This window comes from Canis lupus, chromosome 34 (assembly GCF_011100685.1).
Source record: "Canis lupus familiaris isolate Mischka breed German Shepherd chromosome 34, alternate assembly UU_Cfam_GSD_1.0, whole genome shotgun sequence".
Taxonomy (NCBI): Eukaryota; Metazoa; Chordata; class Mammalia; order Carnivora; family Canidae; genus Canis; species Canis lupus.
In genome coordinates, this window is record NC_049255.1 from 13,015,474 (window position 1) to 13,034,960 (window position 19,487).

At 40.4% G+C, this 19,487-nt stretch overlaps 1 protein-coding gene across 1 annotated transcript in view; it reads right to left on the bottom strand.

Annotated features, from left to right (window-relative positions):
- The window catches only part of GNB4 (G protein subunit beta 4), a 59,277-nt gene that overhangs the window by 25,972 nt on the left and 13,818 nt on the right, over positions 1-19,487 (bottom strand). Inside the window, exon 2 of the mRNA XM_038583418.1 lies at positions 5,438-5,535. Within this exon, the coding sequence (XP_038439346.1) occupies positions 5,438-5,494 (57 nt within the window). The 5' untranslated portion in view covers positions 5,495-5,535. The remainder of the gene's footprint in view (positions 1-5,437; positions 5,536-19,487) is intronic.

Consider the following 19,487-nt stretch of genomic DNA (forward strand, 5'->3'; position numbering starts at 1 on the left):
TGCTCGTAGCAGAGACTAGATGGAACACACAACCTTTTTAGCTGCGCTTTCCACCTATTTATAACACTTAGAATATTTCTATGTAAGGATGTTCATAAGTAGTTACACAAACATATGATTTGATTCTTTAATTCTCAGTCAAATTGTGGGTTGAGAAACCTCATTTGGCAAGGAATAATTTAAGTCCACCTTTCCTACAATGAAAAGAATTTCCAGAAAGGATAGTGATAGCCTGAGCCAAGTTCCAAAAATGGTAGAGTTAAAGACTAAATTCTAAAAACAGGGTTTTCTGGTTTTAAACTTTATGAATATGAACTATCATTGTTTAGGTCATCTTATTTAATTCAATCACTCAATTAAAAAAAAATCTGTTGAACACTGTGTCAGGTACTAATCTGGGCACCACAGTTTAACAGCAGACAAACCAGAAATCCCAGCCCTCATAGAGGGCTTGTAATATTAACAGTGTAATTAAACTGTAAGTGAAAATTACTATTGCAAATAGGTAAAAATTTAAAACACTGGAATATAAGCATTCTACTAATAGCAGTTACTTGCAAGTCATGCAAAGATTCTACTCACATTCAGAAGAATTTACCCTTATGAACACTCATCCATTATAAAACTGAATAAAAAATTATTTCCAATTAAAGGTTCAACTCCACATTGTCCACCATAATACAAGACATCTTTGTGCAAGAGAAAAGTGACATATTTTTCACTCCAAGAAACAATTACAAAAGATAAATACGGTTTTCTCTATTGCTGTTTTTTTAATTTAAAATAAATCATATTGGGATGACTGGGTAGCTCATCAATTGAGCATCTGACTTTCACTGAGGGCGTGGTCCCGGGGTCCCAGGTCCTGGGATCAAGTCCCAGATCCGGCTCTCTGCAGGGAGCCTGCTTCTCCGTCTGCTTGTGCCTCTGCCTCTCTGTCTCTACCTTTAAAAAAATAAATCATATTGCATACATTTCTATTATGTCATGTGTTTATACCAGTGACATATACAGTTAGGTTAAATTCTAGGGGACAGCCCTGGTGGCTCAGCGGTTTAGCACAGCCTTCAGCCCAGGGTGGGATCCTGGAGACCTGGGATCGAGTCCCATGTCAGGCTCCCTGCATGGAGCCTGCTTCTCCCTCTGCCTGTGCCTGTTCCTCTCTCTCTCTCTCTCTCTCTGTCTCTCATGAATAAATAAATAAGATCTTAAAAAAAAAAAGAGCAAATTCAAGAAGTGAGGGGGAAAGAGAGGGTCTTTAAATATAGCATGACATGATTAAACTGAGAAGTACATGGCACCTTACATACAGATGCAAGCTCTATCAAAATTCAAATGGCATGGGCAACCCGGGTGACTCAGCAGTTTAGCACTGCCGTCAGCCCAGGGTGGGATCCTGGAGACCTGGGATTGAGTCCCACGTCTGGCTCCCTCTAGGGAGCCTGCTTCTCCCTCTGCCTGTCTCTCTCTCTCTCTCTCTCTCTCTCTCTCTCTCATGAATACATTAAAAAAAAACAACAAATGGCATTTTTCACAAAAATACAAGTAATCCTAAAATCTGTATGAAACCACCAAAGATCCTGCATAGCCAAAGAAGTTGAGACTAAAGAACAAAACGGGAGGCATCATGTTCTCTGATTTCAAACTACATTACAAAGTCATAGTAATCAACCAGTATGGTATTAGCATAAAAATGGGACATATGGATCAATGGAACAGAGAAGCCAGAATGTTCCTATGCATATATGGTCAATTAATTTATGACAATAAGGGAAAAACAGTCTCTTCAACAAATGGTGTTGGGAAAACTGGAGAGCCACAAGCAAAAGAATGAAACTGGGCCACTATCTTACACCATACACAAAAATAAACGCAAGATGGATTAATGCCTTGAATCTAACACCTGAAACCATAATACTCCTAGAAGAAAACATAAGTGGTAAATCCCGACATCTGTCTTGGTGATTATTTTCTGGATTTGACACCAAAAGACAATGAAAGAATAAGCAAGAATAACCAACTAAAAAGCTTCTGCACAGCAAAGGAAATAAACCATCAAGAAGATGAAAAAGCAACTATTTAATGGGAGAGAATATTTGTAAACTGTATCTGATAGGGAGAATATCCAAAATAAAGAACTCAGACAACTCAAAAGCAAAACAATTTTAAAAAACAGAAAATATGCCATGCCCATGGATTGAAAGAATACTATTAAAATGTACCCCCTTACCCAAAGCAATCTACAGATTCAATGCAATCTCTATCAAAACACCAAGTATTTGACACAGAATCAGAATAATCCTAAAACTTGCATGGAACCAAAAAAGACGCTGAATAGCCAAATCAATCTGAGAAAGAAGAACACAGCTGGAGGTATCAAAATTCCAGATTTCAAGATATACTGCAAAGCCATAATAATCAAAACAGTATGGAACTGACACAAAGACAGACACATAGATCAATGGAACAGTATAGAGCCCAGAAATAAATTCATGTATAAACCTGACCAATTAATCAAAAGATGCAATGGTGGGGGAAAAAAGACAGTCCTTCAATAAATGGTATTGGGAAAACTGGACATCTAACATTCTAAAGAATGACACTGGACCATTTTCTTATACCACACAAAAACTCAAAACAGAGTAAAGACCTAAATGTGAAGACCTTAAACCATAAAACTCCGACAAAAAACATAGGCAATAACCTCTTGGATGTCAGCCTTAGCAACATATTTATGGATAGGTGTCCTCAGGCGAGGGAAACAAAAGCAAATTAAACTACTGAGACTACACCAAAATAAAAAGCTTTTGCAAAGAAACCAACGAAACAGGAACACAGGGATCCCTGGGTGGCGCAGCGGTTTAGCGCCTGCCTTTGGCCCAGGGCGCGATCCTGGAGACCCGGGATCAAGTCCCACGTCGGGCTCCCGGTGCATGGAGCCTGCTTCTCCCTCTGCCTGTGTCTCTGCCTCTCTCTCTCTCTCTCTCTCTGTGACTATCATAAATAAATAAATAATTAAAAAAAAAAAAAAGTCTGTTTAAAAAAAAAAAAAGAAACAGGAACACAACCTACTAACAAAGAGAAGATATTTGCAAAAGATTTATCCCTTAAGGGGTTAATGTTCAAAATATATAAAAAATTTAAATAACTCAACAACACCTGAAAAACAATCTGATCAAAAAATTTCAGTCAAAGGATGTGAACAGACATTTTTCCAGAGAAGACATACAGAGGGCCAACAGACACATGAAAAGACACTCAACATCACTCAGTATCAGGGAAGCAAATCAAAACCCCGATGAGAGGGAAGCCTGGGTGGCTGAGTTGGTTCAGCATCTGCCTTCAGCTCTGGTCATGATCCCGGAGTCCTGGGATTGAGCCCCAAACCAGGCTCCCTGCTCAGTGGAGAACCTACTTCTCCCTCTCTTTCTTCTGCTTGTATTCTTTTGTGTGCATGTGTGCGCGCTCTCGCTCTCTCAAATAAAGTCTTTAAAAAAATAATAAAATAAAACAACCCCAATGAGATATCACCTCACACCTGGTAGAATGGCTATAACCAAGAAGACAAGAAATTACAAGTGTTAGCGAGGATGTGGAGAAAAAGGAGCCCTCCTACACTGCTGGTAGGAATGTAAACTGGTGCAGCCACTGCAGAAATCAATACGGAGGTTCCTCAAAAAATTATGAAATTACTATGTCATCCAGCAATTCCATTTCTCAATATTTATTAGAAGAAAACAAAAATACTCACTCAAAAAGATATATGCACACCTACTGTCATTGCTGCTCTATTTAAATGGCTAAGCTATGGAAGCAACCTAAGTGTCCACCAATAGATGAATGAAGACAATGTGGTATGTACACATGCACAGGATTATTATTCAGCCATTAAAAAAAAACCCAAGATCTTGCTATTAAAGACAACATGGGTGGACCTTGTGGGCCTTTAATCCCTTGTGGGATTAAAAGAAGTCAAAGACAAATACTGTATGATCTCATTTCTGTATAATTTAAAAAAAAAAAAGCCAAGCTCATATTTACAAAGACCAATTCTTTTCTTTTTTTTTTTTTTTTTTTAAGACCAATTCTTTTTCAATGACACCACCATGTGGCCATGTGCTTGGCCAATCAGCCTGTCCTGTTTAGCTTCTGGAGCAAGTGACACAACATGGAGATCACAGAGAATCCAACCTGGTGTTGGTGAAGCATCTACTTCGGAGATTGTTTTAGGAAGCCTTCTTCATCCCAGGCAAAACATATCCCTCCTTCATTCTGACAGCTTGGTTCAGACACCTAAACTATCCAACCCAGAGCTCCTATGCACATCTACATCATTCACTTCCTTGAATTCCTGGTAGTGAGATTTGGTTAGGGTTTCAATCCAATCAGAATCAACAGTTCCTTGGTGTTCTTCAGCCGTCCCTGTTCTCGCTCCTCTCCTCTCTGCCTGTAGTAATGCCCTCGTATAGATCCTGTGCCTCATCCTTTCTTCTTCTTCTTCACTTACCGCATCAGAGGGGTTCCGAAACAGCTACTGCAGGAGGGGGAGGGGGAAGGGAGGGACAGGCAGTGTTGCAAGCTACTAGGGCTCCTCCTGGCTTTCTGCTGAAGTTCTCCAATTGTATCTCTTACTAGTTCAGCCCTTGCTGTCCCTGCAGTAAGCAGCCAGAGCCAGGCTACAGCTCAGTCTCTTTCCTCTACCCTGTGCACCAAAGAGGCTCCCTAAGCATAAAGGTTTACAGACGTGCCATCTTTCATCTCTACCTTCCTTGATATTCCTCCATCCAGGGAAACTTCTGTTTCCACCGTTTCAGAGGATTACCGGTATTTTTGCGGAGGGAATGCTACCCACTTTGCAGAAACCCTCCCTCTGAGCCTTTCCATACCCTGATGCATCACTCTGATTCTGGGTGTGAAGTTCTAAATGTCTTTTAATTTTGTTGCCAGATGGAACTTGTATTTACTTCTTAAGATCTTTGCTGTTTTGAGTTGATTTCCAAGAGTAAAAGATGACAGACATGTCTTTATTATGCCATTAATAATTTTTAATGCTTTTCTGCAATCTAATATTTTAGAGATTCATATTTTTTTCTAGTGTTTTACAATGTGATAATATCTGCCTCATTACATTGCACCAAACACCTACAATTCCAGGTGTGTGACTAAGAGAATTATGTTTGTCTTTCAGCAGGAATTACATCTAGAATATTAACTTCTTAGGGACACAGAGCCTATAAGCACACACACAGATTTCTTAGGAATGATTTTTAGAGAGGACCCTAGAGGTACGATAAAAACAAACTGACCATTTCAAGACTTATAAATTTAATATATGTAAACTGGTCCAAAAATGAACACGTTTTATTCATTGGTGGTACTAAAAAAAAAAAAAAAGAAAAAAAGTGTTAAATTTAAAAACGAGAAACTTTGCTCTTACCTGGATCTGATTCCGCAGCTGTTCGGCTTCCTGCCTCAACTGCTCCAGTTCACTCATCTTTTAACTTGTTTGCCTTCGAAATTAGCAAGTGAAAGCAACTGTCAAAACAAAAATAAAAACAAAACAAGCTGGTTTCAGTTCTCCATTTATGTATTAATCTATGTTTTAAACTACTGACAGAACTTTTTGATCCTTCTGAAACTCAAGTGAGCTAGCAATTCCAAGTTGTAGATCTAGATTACTCACCAAAGAGTCTAATAGAGAACATAACTGGAGGATGGAAGAGAAATCTTGAGTTGTAGTATTCAAGACTCAATTATAGACTGTTAGTACTAGAACACAGTCCACAGTGAGAAATACTTTACCATACTTTAGAGAGCACCCATAATACCTATTTATCTCCACTTAGATGTCTAATAGGCACCTGAGAGTTCATACTTCAAAGGTGAACCCCCCCCCCCCATTCTTGTCTGGGTATATGGAAATTCAGTCCTGTCAACCCTTTAAGCCAGGATACCTGGGAGTCATCCTTGTTTCTTTGCACCCTACATGTACTCCCATCAGCAAAACATGCCAGTTCTTCCTTCAGAAAAAATACCTAGGATCTGATCAATTCTGATCACTTTGCCACTTTGCCTACCTTGGTCTAAGCCACCACCTTCTCTCACCTGTCTCCTTTCTAATGCCCTGAACCACAGCCCCATCTATCCTAAATTTAGCAATGGAGTCATCCTTTTAAAACCCCAGTCTTTCTTCTGCTTTAAATCCTACAAGGTTTTCCACTCAGAGGAAAACATAACCCTTTATCTTGACCTATAGAGCCTACCCAATCTCTTACACACACCCTTCTCTGACCTTATCAATCACGCTGTCCCTCACTCTGCTCCAGCCATTTCTTGAAGTCCTTTGAACACACTAAGTAGGATCTAGCCCCAGTGTCTTTATACTTGCTCTTTCCTCAGCCTGAAATGCTTTTACTCCTGATATTTTCATTGCTTGCTGACTTTTGCTCAAATGTTACATCCTCAGCAGGACCTTTGCTGATAGCACACAGGCATCGGCCTTATCCTGTAAGGCCACTAGACATTTCAACACCATCTGGCATATTTTTGTTTATTTGTTGTCAGTTTCCTCCTGGAAGAATGTAAGCTCCTTGAGGGAGGGGCTCTGTTCAATTTACTTTTGTTACATCCCTAGCACTGAAGACACTTCAGTAAATAATCTGAAATAGCTTAATAAATAAAGGAAATTTTTTCCCTGAGGATTTAGGATGAATCACAGAACCAAAAGGCAGGAATATTACTACTTCAGGAAGAAACTAGAGGCTGAAAACTGGTAGTATTCTTTCTCTACCTGTCCCATTTTTCTCTTCCTATTTATTTTTCTTCTACAAAATAACTTTCTCTTTCTCTAAGCAGAAGACTCGGTTTGTATTTCCTCAGGTCAAAATTAGAGACCCGAATGCTTACCACAACTAAGAATCCCCATGAAACACTTTGATTCCCTGAAGAATTTGTTTCTGGTGTCTACCCTTCATTCACTTCAACTGCAGTACAAGTATCTTTTTATTCTTTCAGTTAACTTTGAATTTATTTTGTCAAATTAACACATCAATCTATTGGGGTTGCTTGCAATGGCATTAAGCTATAAAATAAGAACTGACATCATTCTAATATTCCATGTCCCAAAAAAAACAACATTCCATGTCCAACTTACTGTTATAATACAGCTCTCCACTTATCTGAATTTTCAGCAATTTTTGATAATTTTCTTTAAAAGGCTTAACCATTTCTTGATGAAGTTCTATTTAACAAATTATGTTCCTCAGAGAGTACCAGGCTGGTTAGATTACAGCCAATCTGGAATAACACTCCACCTAACTGAAGATAGTAGCATTTAGGTTCTGTATTTTTATTTATTCTTTTTTTTTTTTTTTTAGATTTATTTATTCATAAGAGACACACAGAGAGAGACGCAGAGACATAGGCAAAGGGAGAAGCAGGCTCCTCACAGAGAGCCTGATGTGGGACTCAATCCCCAGACCCAGGATCACACCCTGAGCCACAGACAGACACTCAACCACTGAGCCACCAAGGTGTCCCTATTTTAATTTTTTGTAAAGATTTTATTTATTCATGAGACACACAGAGAGAGGCAGAGACACAGAGGGAGAAGCAGGTTCACCGCAGAGAGCCTGATGCAGGACTCAATCCCAAGACCCCGGGATCACGACCTGAGCCAAAGGCAGACACTCAACCACTGACCTACCCGGGTGCCCCAGATTCAATTCAGGTCCTTTATATTCACAACCTTAATTACCCTTGCTGGACTGTACTGAAGACATCACTGTTCCCACATCCTAAGAACTCTGGTTCTGATGCTTCCTTTTCTGAGTTCCAAAAAAATCCTAAGTAAAACTGGTATAAACCTCTGAGTTGCTAATGTACTAAAAAGGAGTATCAAGGGGCCCTAACAGACCTTATTAGTTTCAGGGTGTTCAAAACCACCATTTACCTACCCACTACTGCCTTTCCACCCTATGAACCACCCACGTAACAACTGACTCTCTAAAGTGGAGCTGATCTGCAGCTGTAAGCAGAAAGAATAAGGGGTCCCCCCAAAAGACCAACAGACACAGCTTTCTTAAAAAGTTGTTTTAGGTCCCCAGACATCTTGTGAAAGAATGTGAGAACAAACAGCCACTATCAGGCCAGCTGACTGACCAGACCCACACTCTTGAGTTATCTTTGCAGGATCTAAATCCCTTTGAGCGCTCAGATACCAGTCCAACTAGAGCCAGAGAACTGATGATGCTGACCTCTGCTTTTGCCAATCCTCGCTCCTTGTGACTTTGACCTGGACTCCATCACCTCAAGAGGACTTTTGCCTCAACTCCATGCTGCATTCCACACTGCCCAAGCCCTTTCGTCAACATGTACCCTTAGCTTAGAAAGTTCCCAATTTTATCCTTCTGGGAGCCAATGCTCTGGGGAAGGAAAAAACAAAAAAACAGTATTCTCCTTTACTTGCTGGAAGTAAAACCTTTCCATTTTCCTTTTCTTTGGCTTGGTCGTTGTCTTTTGGCTCAACACTCACCAAGAGGCAAATCCAGTTTCAGGCAACACGGCTACTCAGGATATATACTATGATCTGTACCAAATGGAGGAGATTTTCCAGCCTGGCTGCCCAAAAGGATTGAGTACCATGAATAGAAATGGCAAACAAAAAGCAGTTCCTTCATCACCACCACTCTATGAATCAGTTACTTTTGGGAGAGGCCATGGGCCCTGAATATCACTATATTTTTCCTGGGCGTGTCAAAATAGAAGGCCCTAATCACTTTCACTTTTCACTCAGGGGTGCATGTGGAGCAAGCAACCCTGAGGGATGAGACAATGTCTCCCCTCTAAGACGGAGCAGGCTTGCTCCCACTTACTATAAAAGTGGTAAATTCCCCAAGCTCAGTGTTTCTGGGTTGTGACACAAATTTAATGTGCGTGTGGTATCTATCTAGGCCCACCTGTGTTCACCCCATAGGAATTGAGGAACATGAGGGAATTAACACAAACCAACATCAGGAGAGGTTACTCGCTGTGCTGTAAGGAATAAACTCCTTGTTCTCTGACCAGGGAGTCTCAGGTCAATTGTGAGCATCCGTGAGCCAGTAACAGGCTGACTTACCTGGCTGGTAAGTAGTTAAAATCCCAGACATTTTGAAGTCCTTGAGGGAGAAGGTTCATAAGAGATATGAGGAGTTCAACGTGAAATGTAGTGAGTTTGTGGTACCTTTCTTCTTTCTTTTTATGGAGATATAACTGACATAGAACATTGGGTAAATTATTGTATAAGTTTTAGTTACAGAATGTGATTTGACATTTATGTTGCAATATGATTACCAAAGAGTTAACTATCCTATCACATAATTACTGTTCTTTGTAGAGACAACATTTAAGCTCTAGTCTTTTTTGCAACTTTGAAGTATATAATACAGTGTGGTTGACTACAGTCACTGTGCTGTACATTAGATCTCCAGAACTCCATCCTTCCTCTGCTTGCAAGCTGCACTTCCCTTCTTAAACAGATTACATTCCAGGCCCAGTACTTCATCCACAATTTTGCCAGCATCCTACTTGCCTTACCTTTTAATGTTGTCATACTCAATAGATAAAAAATCACAATCTTGTATGAACCCAACTACCTACTTTTTCTTTGGCCAGAACTCAAGTGACCATTGATCAAAAATCAAACTAAAGGGTGTATTATTTATACTACAAATTCATTTCATCCATCTCAAGACCCTCAAAACCATCTCTCAACCCTATGCAGCATTTTGTTCATCACTTCTACTCTATCAACTATTTCAGTTCCTTTGAACTCTTTAAGCTTCTGACCTTTCACACTCCCTCCTACAAATGACCTTGCTTTCTGCATCACAGAAAAAGCAGAAGCCATCAGACATGAATGCTTTTCTATTTTTTTCTATTACTTGATATATAAAACTATACAAACTTAAATGACTCACCACATTCTCTTATCAGAAGAGAGGAAGAGACTTTTCTTTCATTTGGTCCAATTCCTCCACCTATGATTTAAATCCTATCTCTTATCTTTTCAGTAATCTTATACTTCTGATTGTCTCTTCTAGAACATTCAAGCTCTCATTTTTCCTCCATTGCTTTAGTCTTTTAGGAAAAATTCCAAACACAGAGAAAGGTGGAGAAATCAGTATAACGAACCCCCATAATATCCACCATGTGATTTACAAATTGTTAATGTTATATTTACTTCTTGTTTTTCATAAAGTATTTTGAAAGTTTTATTTGAGAAAGAGAAAACATGGGTTAGCACAAGCAGGGGGGAGGGGTGGAAGGGAGAGGAAGAAACATACTCCATGCTGAGCAGGGAGCCTGAAAAGGGGCTCCATCCCAGGACTCTGAGATCATGACCTGAGCCCAAGGCAGACACTGAGCCACCCAAGCACCCCATTTGCTCAAGTATTTTAAAGTCAGTCACGGACATCAAGACATTCCACTCTGAAATATGTCAGCATACATCTCCAAAAATATCAGGACATTTTTCTATTAAATCGTAATGGTAATTAATAGATCTACCAAAATTAACAGTAGTTATTCAGGAGCTAATATACCTAGTCTATTTTCTTTTTTTTTTTTTTAAGATTTTATTTATTTATTCATAGAGACACAGAGAGAGAAGGAGAGGCAGAGACACAGGCAGAGGGAGAAGCAGGCTCCACACAGGGAGCCCACGTGGGACTCGATCCAGGGTCTCCAAGATCATGCCCCGGGGCTGCAGGCAGCACCAAACCGCTGCGCCACCAGGGCTGCCCTATATCTAGTCTATTTTCAAATTTCCCCAATTATTCCACCAATGTCTTTTTACATCTGATTTATTCAAATGAAGATCCAATTAAAGACTACATAATATATTTGGTTAGATCTCCTAAGTCTGTCCATCTAGAAGTTATCCACTGCCTGCTTTGTTACCCCTAGAATACTGACTGGATAGAATGAGCTACTTGTCCTAGAGGATGCCCTACATTCTGTTCACTTCCTTAGGGTATTAACTTGTTTATCCTCTAGATTGCCAATAAATAAGTTAGATCTACAGGCTAGATGATATGCAATGTGTCTGGCAGGAATACTTTCAGGTAACAGGGCAGACTTCGTATTATAATAAATCAGAACAAACTTAAGGTTTGTTTAGACACTATTTGTAAAGCTGAAAGTGGTCAGTGTATTCAGGTGTTAACAGTTTAGTCCATTCTAAGGTTGTAATTCCTCACTTCTCATCTAGCAAACCACCACCTGTGGGTAACCTTTCACTTTGAATTGGATCCTTTCTATCAGGGTTAAACATGCCCAAGTTTGAAAGAAAAGAAAGAAGGGAGGAAGGGAAGAAAAAGAAAGAAAAGAAAAGAAGAGAACAGAACAGAAAAGCAAAGAGAACGAACAAACAGAAGCCCTTGATTTTACTATCACGGACCCTCCTTTTTCAATCCTTCATTATGAACTCTCAGAGCTGCCTGTACATGACCCCATTTCTTCACATGGATTTCTGAATTCTCAGGCCCTACTCATGTCCAGCCGACTTCAGCTAAGTTGAATCAGGCACCAAGGAAAAGGAGGGGGCAGTCAGAAGGCAGGGCTGTCTGAGAAAAGTTTCTAAGCAGCAAAATTAGAACCCTTGAGATGCTTGGAGCAAATGAAAGGTGAATCTGCCACCCCAAACATGGCCTTAGGAGGCGGCAAAGGATCATTCAGAGACAAAGCAGACGCGGGAGACGCTGAAAACAAGAGAAGTCCCTCCTCCAACGTGGAAATTTACATTTATAAAGAAAACCTCCATTTGTAAGGGTGTCTGTCTCCCTCTCCATACTAGGAAGTGAAGGACACTAAATCACCAGAGAATCTTAACCGACGGAGAAGGCACCGATTGAAATCACCACAACAAACCTTACCCCGGTGACCCTTGCCTTTTCCGATAACCTCGGGACGGCCCCGCCCGCCCCCCCGCAGAGGCACACTTTCTTCCGTCTTTGGCTGAAGACCGCATTTTGGCTGGTGCCTTGGGCAACCTTAGGGAGCAACGCACTCTTCCCCGCTGGGAATCGCCCAAGTATACCCGAGCAATACATACACGTTCATAAACTTGTTTTTCCCAATTATCTTTTATTGCAGGGGGTCTCAGCCAAGAACTCAGAAGGGTAAAAGGGAAAATCATTTTCCTCCCTACAGAGACTATTGCAAACTTTCTCCAGATGCCTGAAAAGAAATGTTGAAACTGCCTTCCCCCACCTTCCATTACCTGCAGCTAAAGGGAGGAACTAGTTTTTCACTTTTTAAGGAACTTATTGGTTCTGTCACTAAGGAAAAGAAAAACATATATTTTAAAAGATTTTATTTATTCATGAGAGACACAGAGGCAGAGACACAGGCAGAGGCAGAAGCAGGCCCCACGCAGGGAGCCCAACGTGGGACTTGATCTGGGGTCTCCAGAATCAGGCCCTGGGCTGAAGGTGGTGCTAAACCGCTGAGCCACCCGGGCTGCCCAGAAAAAGAATATTTTGATGACACAAACTGTTGACCTCTTCTACCCGCCTGACAATTGCTACATTCCTGAGACTATTAATGAGGAACACATCTAGCACAGACTAGATTATAAACTACTTCTGTATGAGCCTAGAGGCTGAGTAGGCTAAAATGAGGCTATAAGATACCCCCAGGTGAAACCTAGTAAAATAAATTCTAATTATGTTTTAAGGTCCAAAAAGTGGCCAATCTGTGTACTGACATGGTCTGTGTATGCAATATAGCTATAAAAGTTCTGAATTCTTGAAAATGAGACTGTTGCATGACGTACAGTTTAGTAAGTTTCTCCCTCAAACCATGTATCTAACACATACTCAAATTTAGGGAAGTGAGATCCTCCAGGGGCATGTATTTGACTAGAGCAAAGTCATTCAACTACTAAGCCTTCCTGCAGTTCCTTTACATCCAGTTAAGAATGAAAACCAGGGAAATGGCAAAATAGTTTATAGAAGCAGCCCGGGTGGCTCAGCGGTTTAGCGCCACCTTCAGCCCAGGGCCTGATTCTGGAGACCCCAGATCAAGTCCCACGTCGGGCTCCCTGCCTGGAGCCTGCTTCTCCCTCTGCCTGTGTCTCTGCCTCTCTGTGTATTCTCATGAATAAATAAATAAAATCTTTAAAAAAAACACAACACAACAACTTTGCGAATTCAGTGTGGAGGGGAAACATGAAAAGTAATGTCAGGAGAAAGAAAGCCAGCAAGATAAATGGTCACCCACCACTAAAAGCCTCTATTGGGTATAGCCAGGCGAACTGCCACATAAAGTAACTCCAAATCTTCCTTAAAGTTTAAAATAATCAAGAACCCGACCTGAGAAGGGAGTAAACCAAAACATATTCTCTTACTGATCAGACTTTACCTGAATTAATGTCCAAAAAGGGAAACAATTATATACAGAAATTAAGGTTTCGGTGTACACTGGTCATACATCTAACAGAAAATGGAGTAGGATTCCTGAAAATTCAGACAGAGTGAGCAGCCCCAAAGCTGAAGGCAGAGAGGCATCAATTACACTACCCCCCCCCTTTTTTTAAGAGCTTCCAATATATGGGAGCAGAATTAACCTCAATGCCAACTAAATAGCCTAATGGGGGAAACCCTGGTGGCTCAGCGGTTTAGCACCTGCCTTCAGTCCAGGGTCTGATCCTGGAGTCCCAGGAATCGAGTCCCACGTCAGGCTCCCTGCATGGAGCCTGCTTCTCCCTCTGCCTGTGTCTCTGCCTCTATCTGTGTGTGTTTCTCATGAATAAATAAAATCTTTAAAAAAAAAATAGCCCAATGGACTGCTGTACAACCCCCCAACCCCAACAACAACTGTTGACAATGATTCTTACAATTATCCCTCTATACCAGAAGGCTGAGAAAAGGTCCGCTAGAAGAGCTAGCTAGCATCTTCGGTTGTGTAAAGACAGTGTATTAACGAAGAGAGTTTCTTTTCTATGGGGGAGGAGGGACAGGGGAACCAAGACACAGATAGGGAAAAGACAGTTGCAAGCTAAAGTTAAGATAAAGGATCAGCATCCAGAGTTGTGTGACTTTTTTTTTTAAGAAATTTTCATTTTTTTAAAATTTTATTTATTCATGAGAGAGAGAGGCAGAGACACATGCAGAGGGAGAAGGAGGCTCTCTCGGGACTCAACTCAGGACCCTGGGATTGGGGCCTGAGCTGAAGGCAGACGTTCAACCACTGAGTCACCCAGGCGTCCCAGCATCCAGTGTTTAAAAGCGATTACTCCAAACTAATAAAAAAGACCAATGATCGAATTGAAAAATGTGCAAAGATATGAATCAGCAAATCACAGCAGGAAAAATTGTGGAAGCCAATATACAAATGAAAAGATACTCAACCTCAGTAATCAAGGCAATGAAAATTAAAAAAACAATTTCATATCTATCAGATTGATAAAATTATATCTCAACCAAGAATTAGCAAGGTTGGGGCAGTCAGTAGAGTGTGGGACTCTTGATCTCCAGTCACGAGTTCAAGTCCCACATTGGGCATAGAGATTGATTAAATAAATTAAAAAGGAAAAAAAAAAAGAATTGGCAAGGTCAGGGGTGAAATGGTATAACTCATTCTGGTAGAAAAACTCTTGGAAAGCAACGTGGCTAATATCTAACAATGGGATGGTATCTCTTTCAATATGACAATTCCATTTCTGGGGGTGCCTGGCTGGCTCAGGTGGTAAAATATACCACTCTTGATGTTGCAGTCATGAGTTCCAGTCCCATGTGGGATGGACTTGACTTAAATAAAACTTTAAAAGTTTATTTAAAAAAAAAAAAAAAGATTTAACTCTATTTCTGGGTATATAAGCCCTAAAAGAAACTCAAGTACATGTGCTAAAGAGTTGGATTCATATAGTACTACTTGTAAGAGCAATAAACTAAAAATGCTAATGCCCATCAACAGAATGGATAATTGTAATGTTTTCATGTTGAATTATTATATTGCAAGGAAAACAAATGAACTACAAGTACATACAATGTAGATTAATTTGAACAATAATATGGGGGAGGTGGAGCAAGTTCCAGACTCCTCTGGAACATACTAGCATAATACTCTTTTTATAAAACTCAAAAAACAAAACTGTTTAGGAATGCACACATATGTAATATAATGCTTTTGAAGGGAACAATAAAACAGTACAAGGAAGAAGAACACAAGTACAATAGTTGCAAGTAATTGTTAATTTTAAAATTCCTGTTAATTTTCAAATTTTCAAACTCCTTGAAAGAGTTCAAATTGAACTCTTTTATTGGAGTTCAATTTGCCAACATACAGCATAACACCCAGTGCTCATCCCATCAAGTGCCCCCTCCCAGTGCCCTTTACCCAGTCACCCCCACGCCCCACCCACCTCCCTTTCCACCACCCCTTGTTCGTTTCTCAGACTTAGGAGTCTCTCATGTTCTGTCTCCCTTTCTGATATTTCTGATTTAGGTATTTACTTCAGTGTTTATGTTACCAATAAGCAAGCAAATATAAGCATATAAAAGTGAGTCCTACATGGATCCACAATAAATAATCTACGTCTTGCACTAAATTAAACAAGAAGACCATTAGACTAAGGTGGTTCTAATACCTTAGCAAACTGTGTAAGCAAAACCAAACCTAAGTCTGTAAAACCCAAGGACAACCAACCACAGCCAAGTAGGCTTTCCAAATAAGGCAACCACACAGCTATAGCTAATCACATAATTTCCCTGCTTTGCTTCCTTCTTTATAAAAATCTTTGTTATATATATTTTTATTAAAGTTCAATTTGGCAATATATAGTATAACACCGGGATCCCTGGGTGGCGCAGCGGTTTAGCGCCTGCCTTTGACCCAGGGCGCGATCCTGGAGATCCAGGATCGAATCCCACGTCGGGCTCCCGGTGCATGGAGCCTGCTTCTCCCTCTGCCTGTGTCTCTGCCTCTCTCTCTCTCTGTGTGCCTATCATAAATAAATAATAAAAAAAAAATTTTTTTATAGTATAACACCCAGTCCTCATCCCATCATGTGCCCGTCACCCAGTCACCCCATAAAAATCTTGCCCCTACCTATGCCAAATCCAAATGGACTTTTGCTTAAAAAAAAGACAAAAAACAAACAAAAAACTTAAACTGTTTAATATACTTCATTTTATCTCTTAACACACCTGAAGTCCACTGGGAACCATGAAATAAGTAGAATGAGAAAGGGAGACAGAACGTAAAGACTGCTAACTCTGGGAAACGAACTAGGGGTGGTAGAAGGGGAGGAGGGCGGGGGGTGGGAGTGAATGGGTGACGGGCACTGGGGGTTATTCTGTATGTTAGTAAATTGAACACCAATAAAAAAAAAAATAAGTAGAATGAGATAAAAATAAAGACAAAAAGAAACAGAGGCTCAGACAGATTAAATAACTTGCCTAAGATTAGAAGCACAGTTGGGAAGTGAATCCAAGTGTGTATGGGACTCTGGAACCCAGAATCTCAACTACGGGAAGTGAATCCAAGTGTGTATGGGACTCTGGAACCCAGAATCTCAACTACCCTGCCACACTGCCTCTTTTCAAAGAGCAGCTCATCGGGGTGCCTGGGTGGCTCAGTTGGTGGGGCATCTGCCTTCCCCTGGGGTCAAGATCTGAGAGTCCTGGGATGGAGCCCTGCATTGGGCTCCTGGCTCAAGGGGCAGTCTGCTTCTCCTTCTGTTCCTCCCCCTGCCCAAATGAATAAATAAAATCTTTCAAAAAAGGGGGAGGGGCAGCTCTGACTTCTCTGCTGAATCTGACAATACTGCCTTCCTTATTCACTTTATTACAGTGGCTTTCATGACCTCAACTTCTTAGATTCTCCTTGTACTTCATGGACTATTGTTTCACTGTATTTCTGCAGTCTCCTCCCACCCCCATTCACTTCTTAAACACCTATATTTCTCAGGGTCTATCTTCAGCCAGCTACTTAAGCAACTTTCCTACTGGGAGGAGGGAAAGGTAGAGGAATAGGAGATATATATGAGCCATCTCCATTCTTTTACAAGAAAAGAAAAGAAGAAAAGGGAAAGGAAAGAAAGGGAAAGGGAAAGGGATCCAACCACAGGGGTGCCTGGCTGGCTTAGGTAGTGGCACAGGTGACTCTTGGATCTCAGGGTCATGAGTTCAAGCCCCATGTTGCGTGTAGAGATTACTTAAAAATAAAATCTTAAAATTGCTTTTTAAAAATCATATACATGAAAAACCACAACCAAGAACAAAACACACAAAAAACTTCATAAGGGTACAGTATAGTTAAGAAGTTTCACAAAAAAAATAATAATAATAAGAAGAAGAAGAAGTTTCACCAATGGTGATTTTTACTCTAGGTCAAATTGGAGCTGTTCATCATAATCTCTGAAGTGATATTGAAACTGCAGACTAAAGAAATTTAAACTAATAATTTAACAGAAATTAGCTTAATATAAACACAGTGGGGATCCCTGGGTGGCGCAGCGGTTTGGCGCCTGCCTTTGGCCCAGGGCGCGATCCTGGAGACCCGGGATCGAATCCCACATTGGGCTCCCGGTGCATGGAGCCTGCTTCTCCCTCTGCCTGTGTCTCTGCCTCTCTCTCTCTCTCTCTCTCTCTCTGTGACTATCATAAATAAATAAAAATTTAAAAAAAAAAAAAAAAAACACAGTGGCTTTCAGTCACCATAACTTCTTGACTAAGTTTTCTTTCCAACATGAATTGATTCATTTAACACAATTGAAATTATTATATAGTGAAAGCATTGTAAGTTGAGAAGAAAGCAGCATATTAGTTATCTTTTAAAAAGTTCAGCTGTGCCAGTTACACATATCAAAAAATATCAATGAACCACTGTATTCATACCAATTAAAAAAATACAGTTGCATAATTCAAACAGCCTTCTCTCTCCACTTCTTAAAATGTCTACAGAATTTTTACTAAGCAACGCATTATGTAGCCTGTACAATTATACTGCTGTGTTAGTGAACAGCCATTTTCATCTATATGCAACAAGGAAATATGAATATTTCTTAGCTAATAATTTTCATACTGATCATGAAAGTTTGCAAGCCATGAAAGAATATTTTAAGGGGCGCCTGGGTGGCTTGGTAGTTGAGCGTGTCTTTGGCACAGGTCGTGATCCTGGGGTCCTGGGATCAAGTCCCACATCGGGCTCCCTACAGGGAGCCGGCTTCTCCTTCTGCCTGTGTCTCTGCCTCTCTGTGTGTGTGTCATGAATAAATAAAATATTTTTTAAAGAAAGAATATTTTAAGTTGTAAATTTAAAAACAAAAATAGACTTTTCCTTTAAGTCTATTCATCAGAAAAATTCAAGTTATTATAATCTCTAATGTCTTGCTTTTCTGTAATCTTTGTCAATTCCTGTACTTTGTAAAAAATTTTTAAAAACCTAACTTCAGGGATTCCCGGGTGGCTCAGCGGTTTAGCGCCTGCCTTTGGCCCAGGATGTGATCCTGGATTCCTGGGATCGAGTCCCACATCGGGCTCCCTGCATGGAGCCTGCTTCTCCCTCTGCCTCTCTCTCTCTCTCATGAGTGAATAAATAAAATCTTTAAAAAAAAAAAAAAAAAAAAAAAAAACCTAACTTCAAACTCATAATGAGTTATTTAAAGCTTTCGCGATCATTCTTAGCATGGAATTTAAAAGCACACTTGCCTATCCACCCCAAGTATTCCATATACAGACATCCCCATGTGGCTTTCATAAGAAGTTAGCGAAAAGCCTGGGGCTACATGGGGCGTGTGGACAGGACAGAAAAATGGACGCTAGAGCTGCTGAAACTGTAGCATAGATTTAAGTTTTTATTTTTCATCACACTGAGCACTTAAATGCCCCCAAAGTAAAAAAAATTCCACTTCTTGTGAACTGCAAGCAGTCTGTTTTGTCTGTGTTCCAGAAAAATAAATAAGGCGCTGCTCTTTAGTCTGGTTCCCTTCACCTAACTGGTATGTCGTGGCACGGTTTGTTCTTTCACCAAACATTTACTGAATGCCTATCATGTCACAGACCTGAGGCTACACACGACTAGGACAGGCCCAGCTCCCCTGGAGTTCACAGTTTAAGCAAGAAAACAGACATTTAAGTGTATTCTCACATAGGTATTTGAAGCCCTCAGACCACGTGTATTTCAGATTTGGGAAGTTTCCAGACTTTAAAAAGGAGTGGACCCTGGAGCAGCACCCCATATAATCAAGGAGTATTTCTGCCACAGAGCATAAGCCATATATACACAACTAGGTGGGAAAAAATAGGCTAGCAAGTTTCATGTCAGGCCAGGTTGTGGCATGAAAGGAGTCCAAATCACATACAGTTCTGCCACTAAGTGATGTGTGAAAAAAACTGCAGTTTTCATAGCATTCTAGATCTTCAAATTCTGGGAGACCATTGACCTGTAATAGCTAAGAGGAAGATTATGTGGCATAAAGTCAGGATGACCCCAGAACTGAG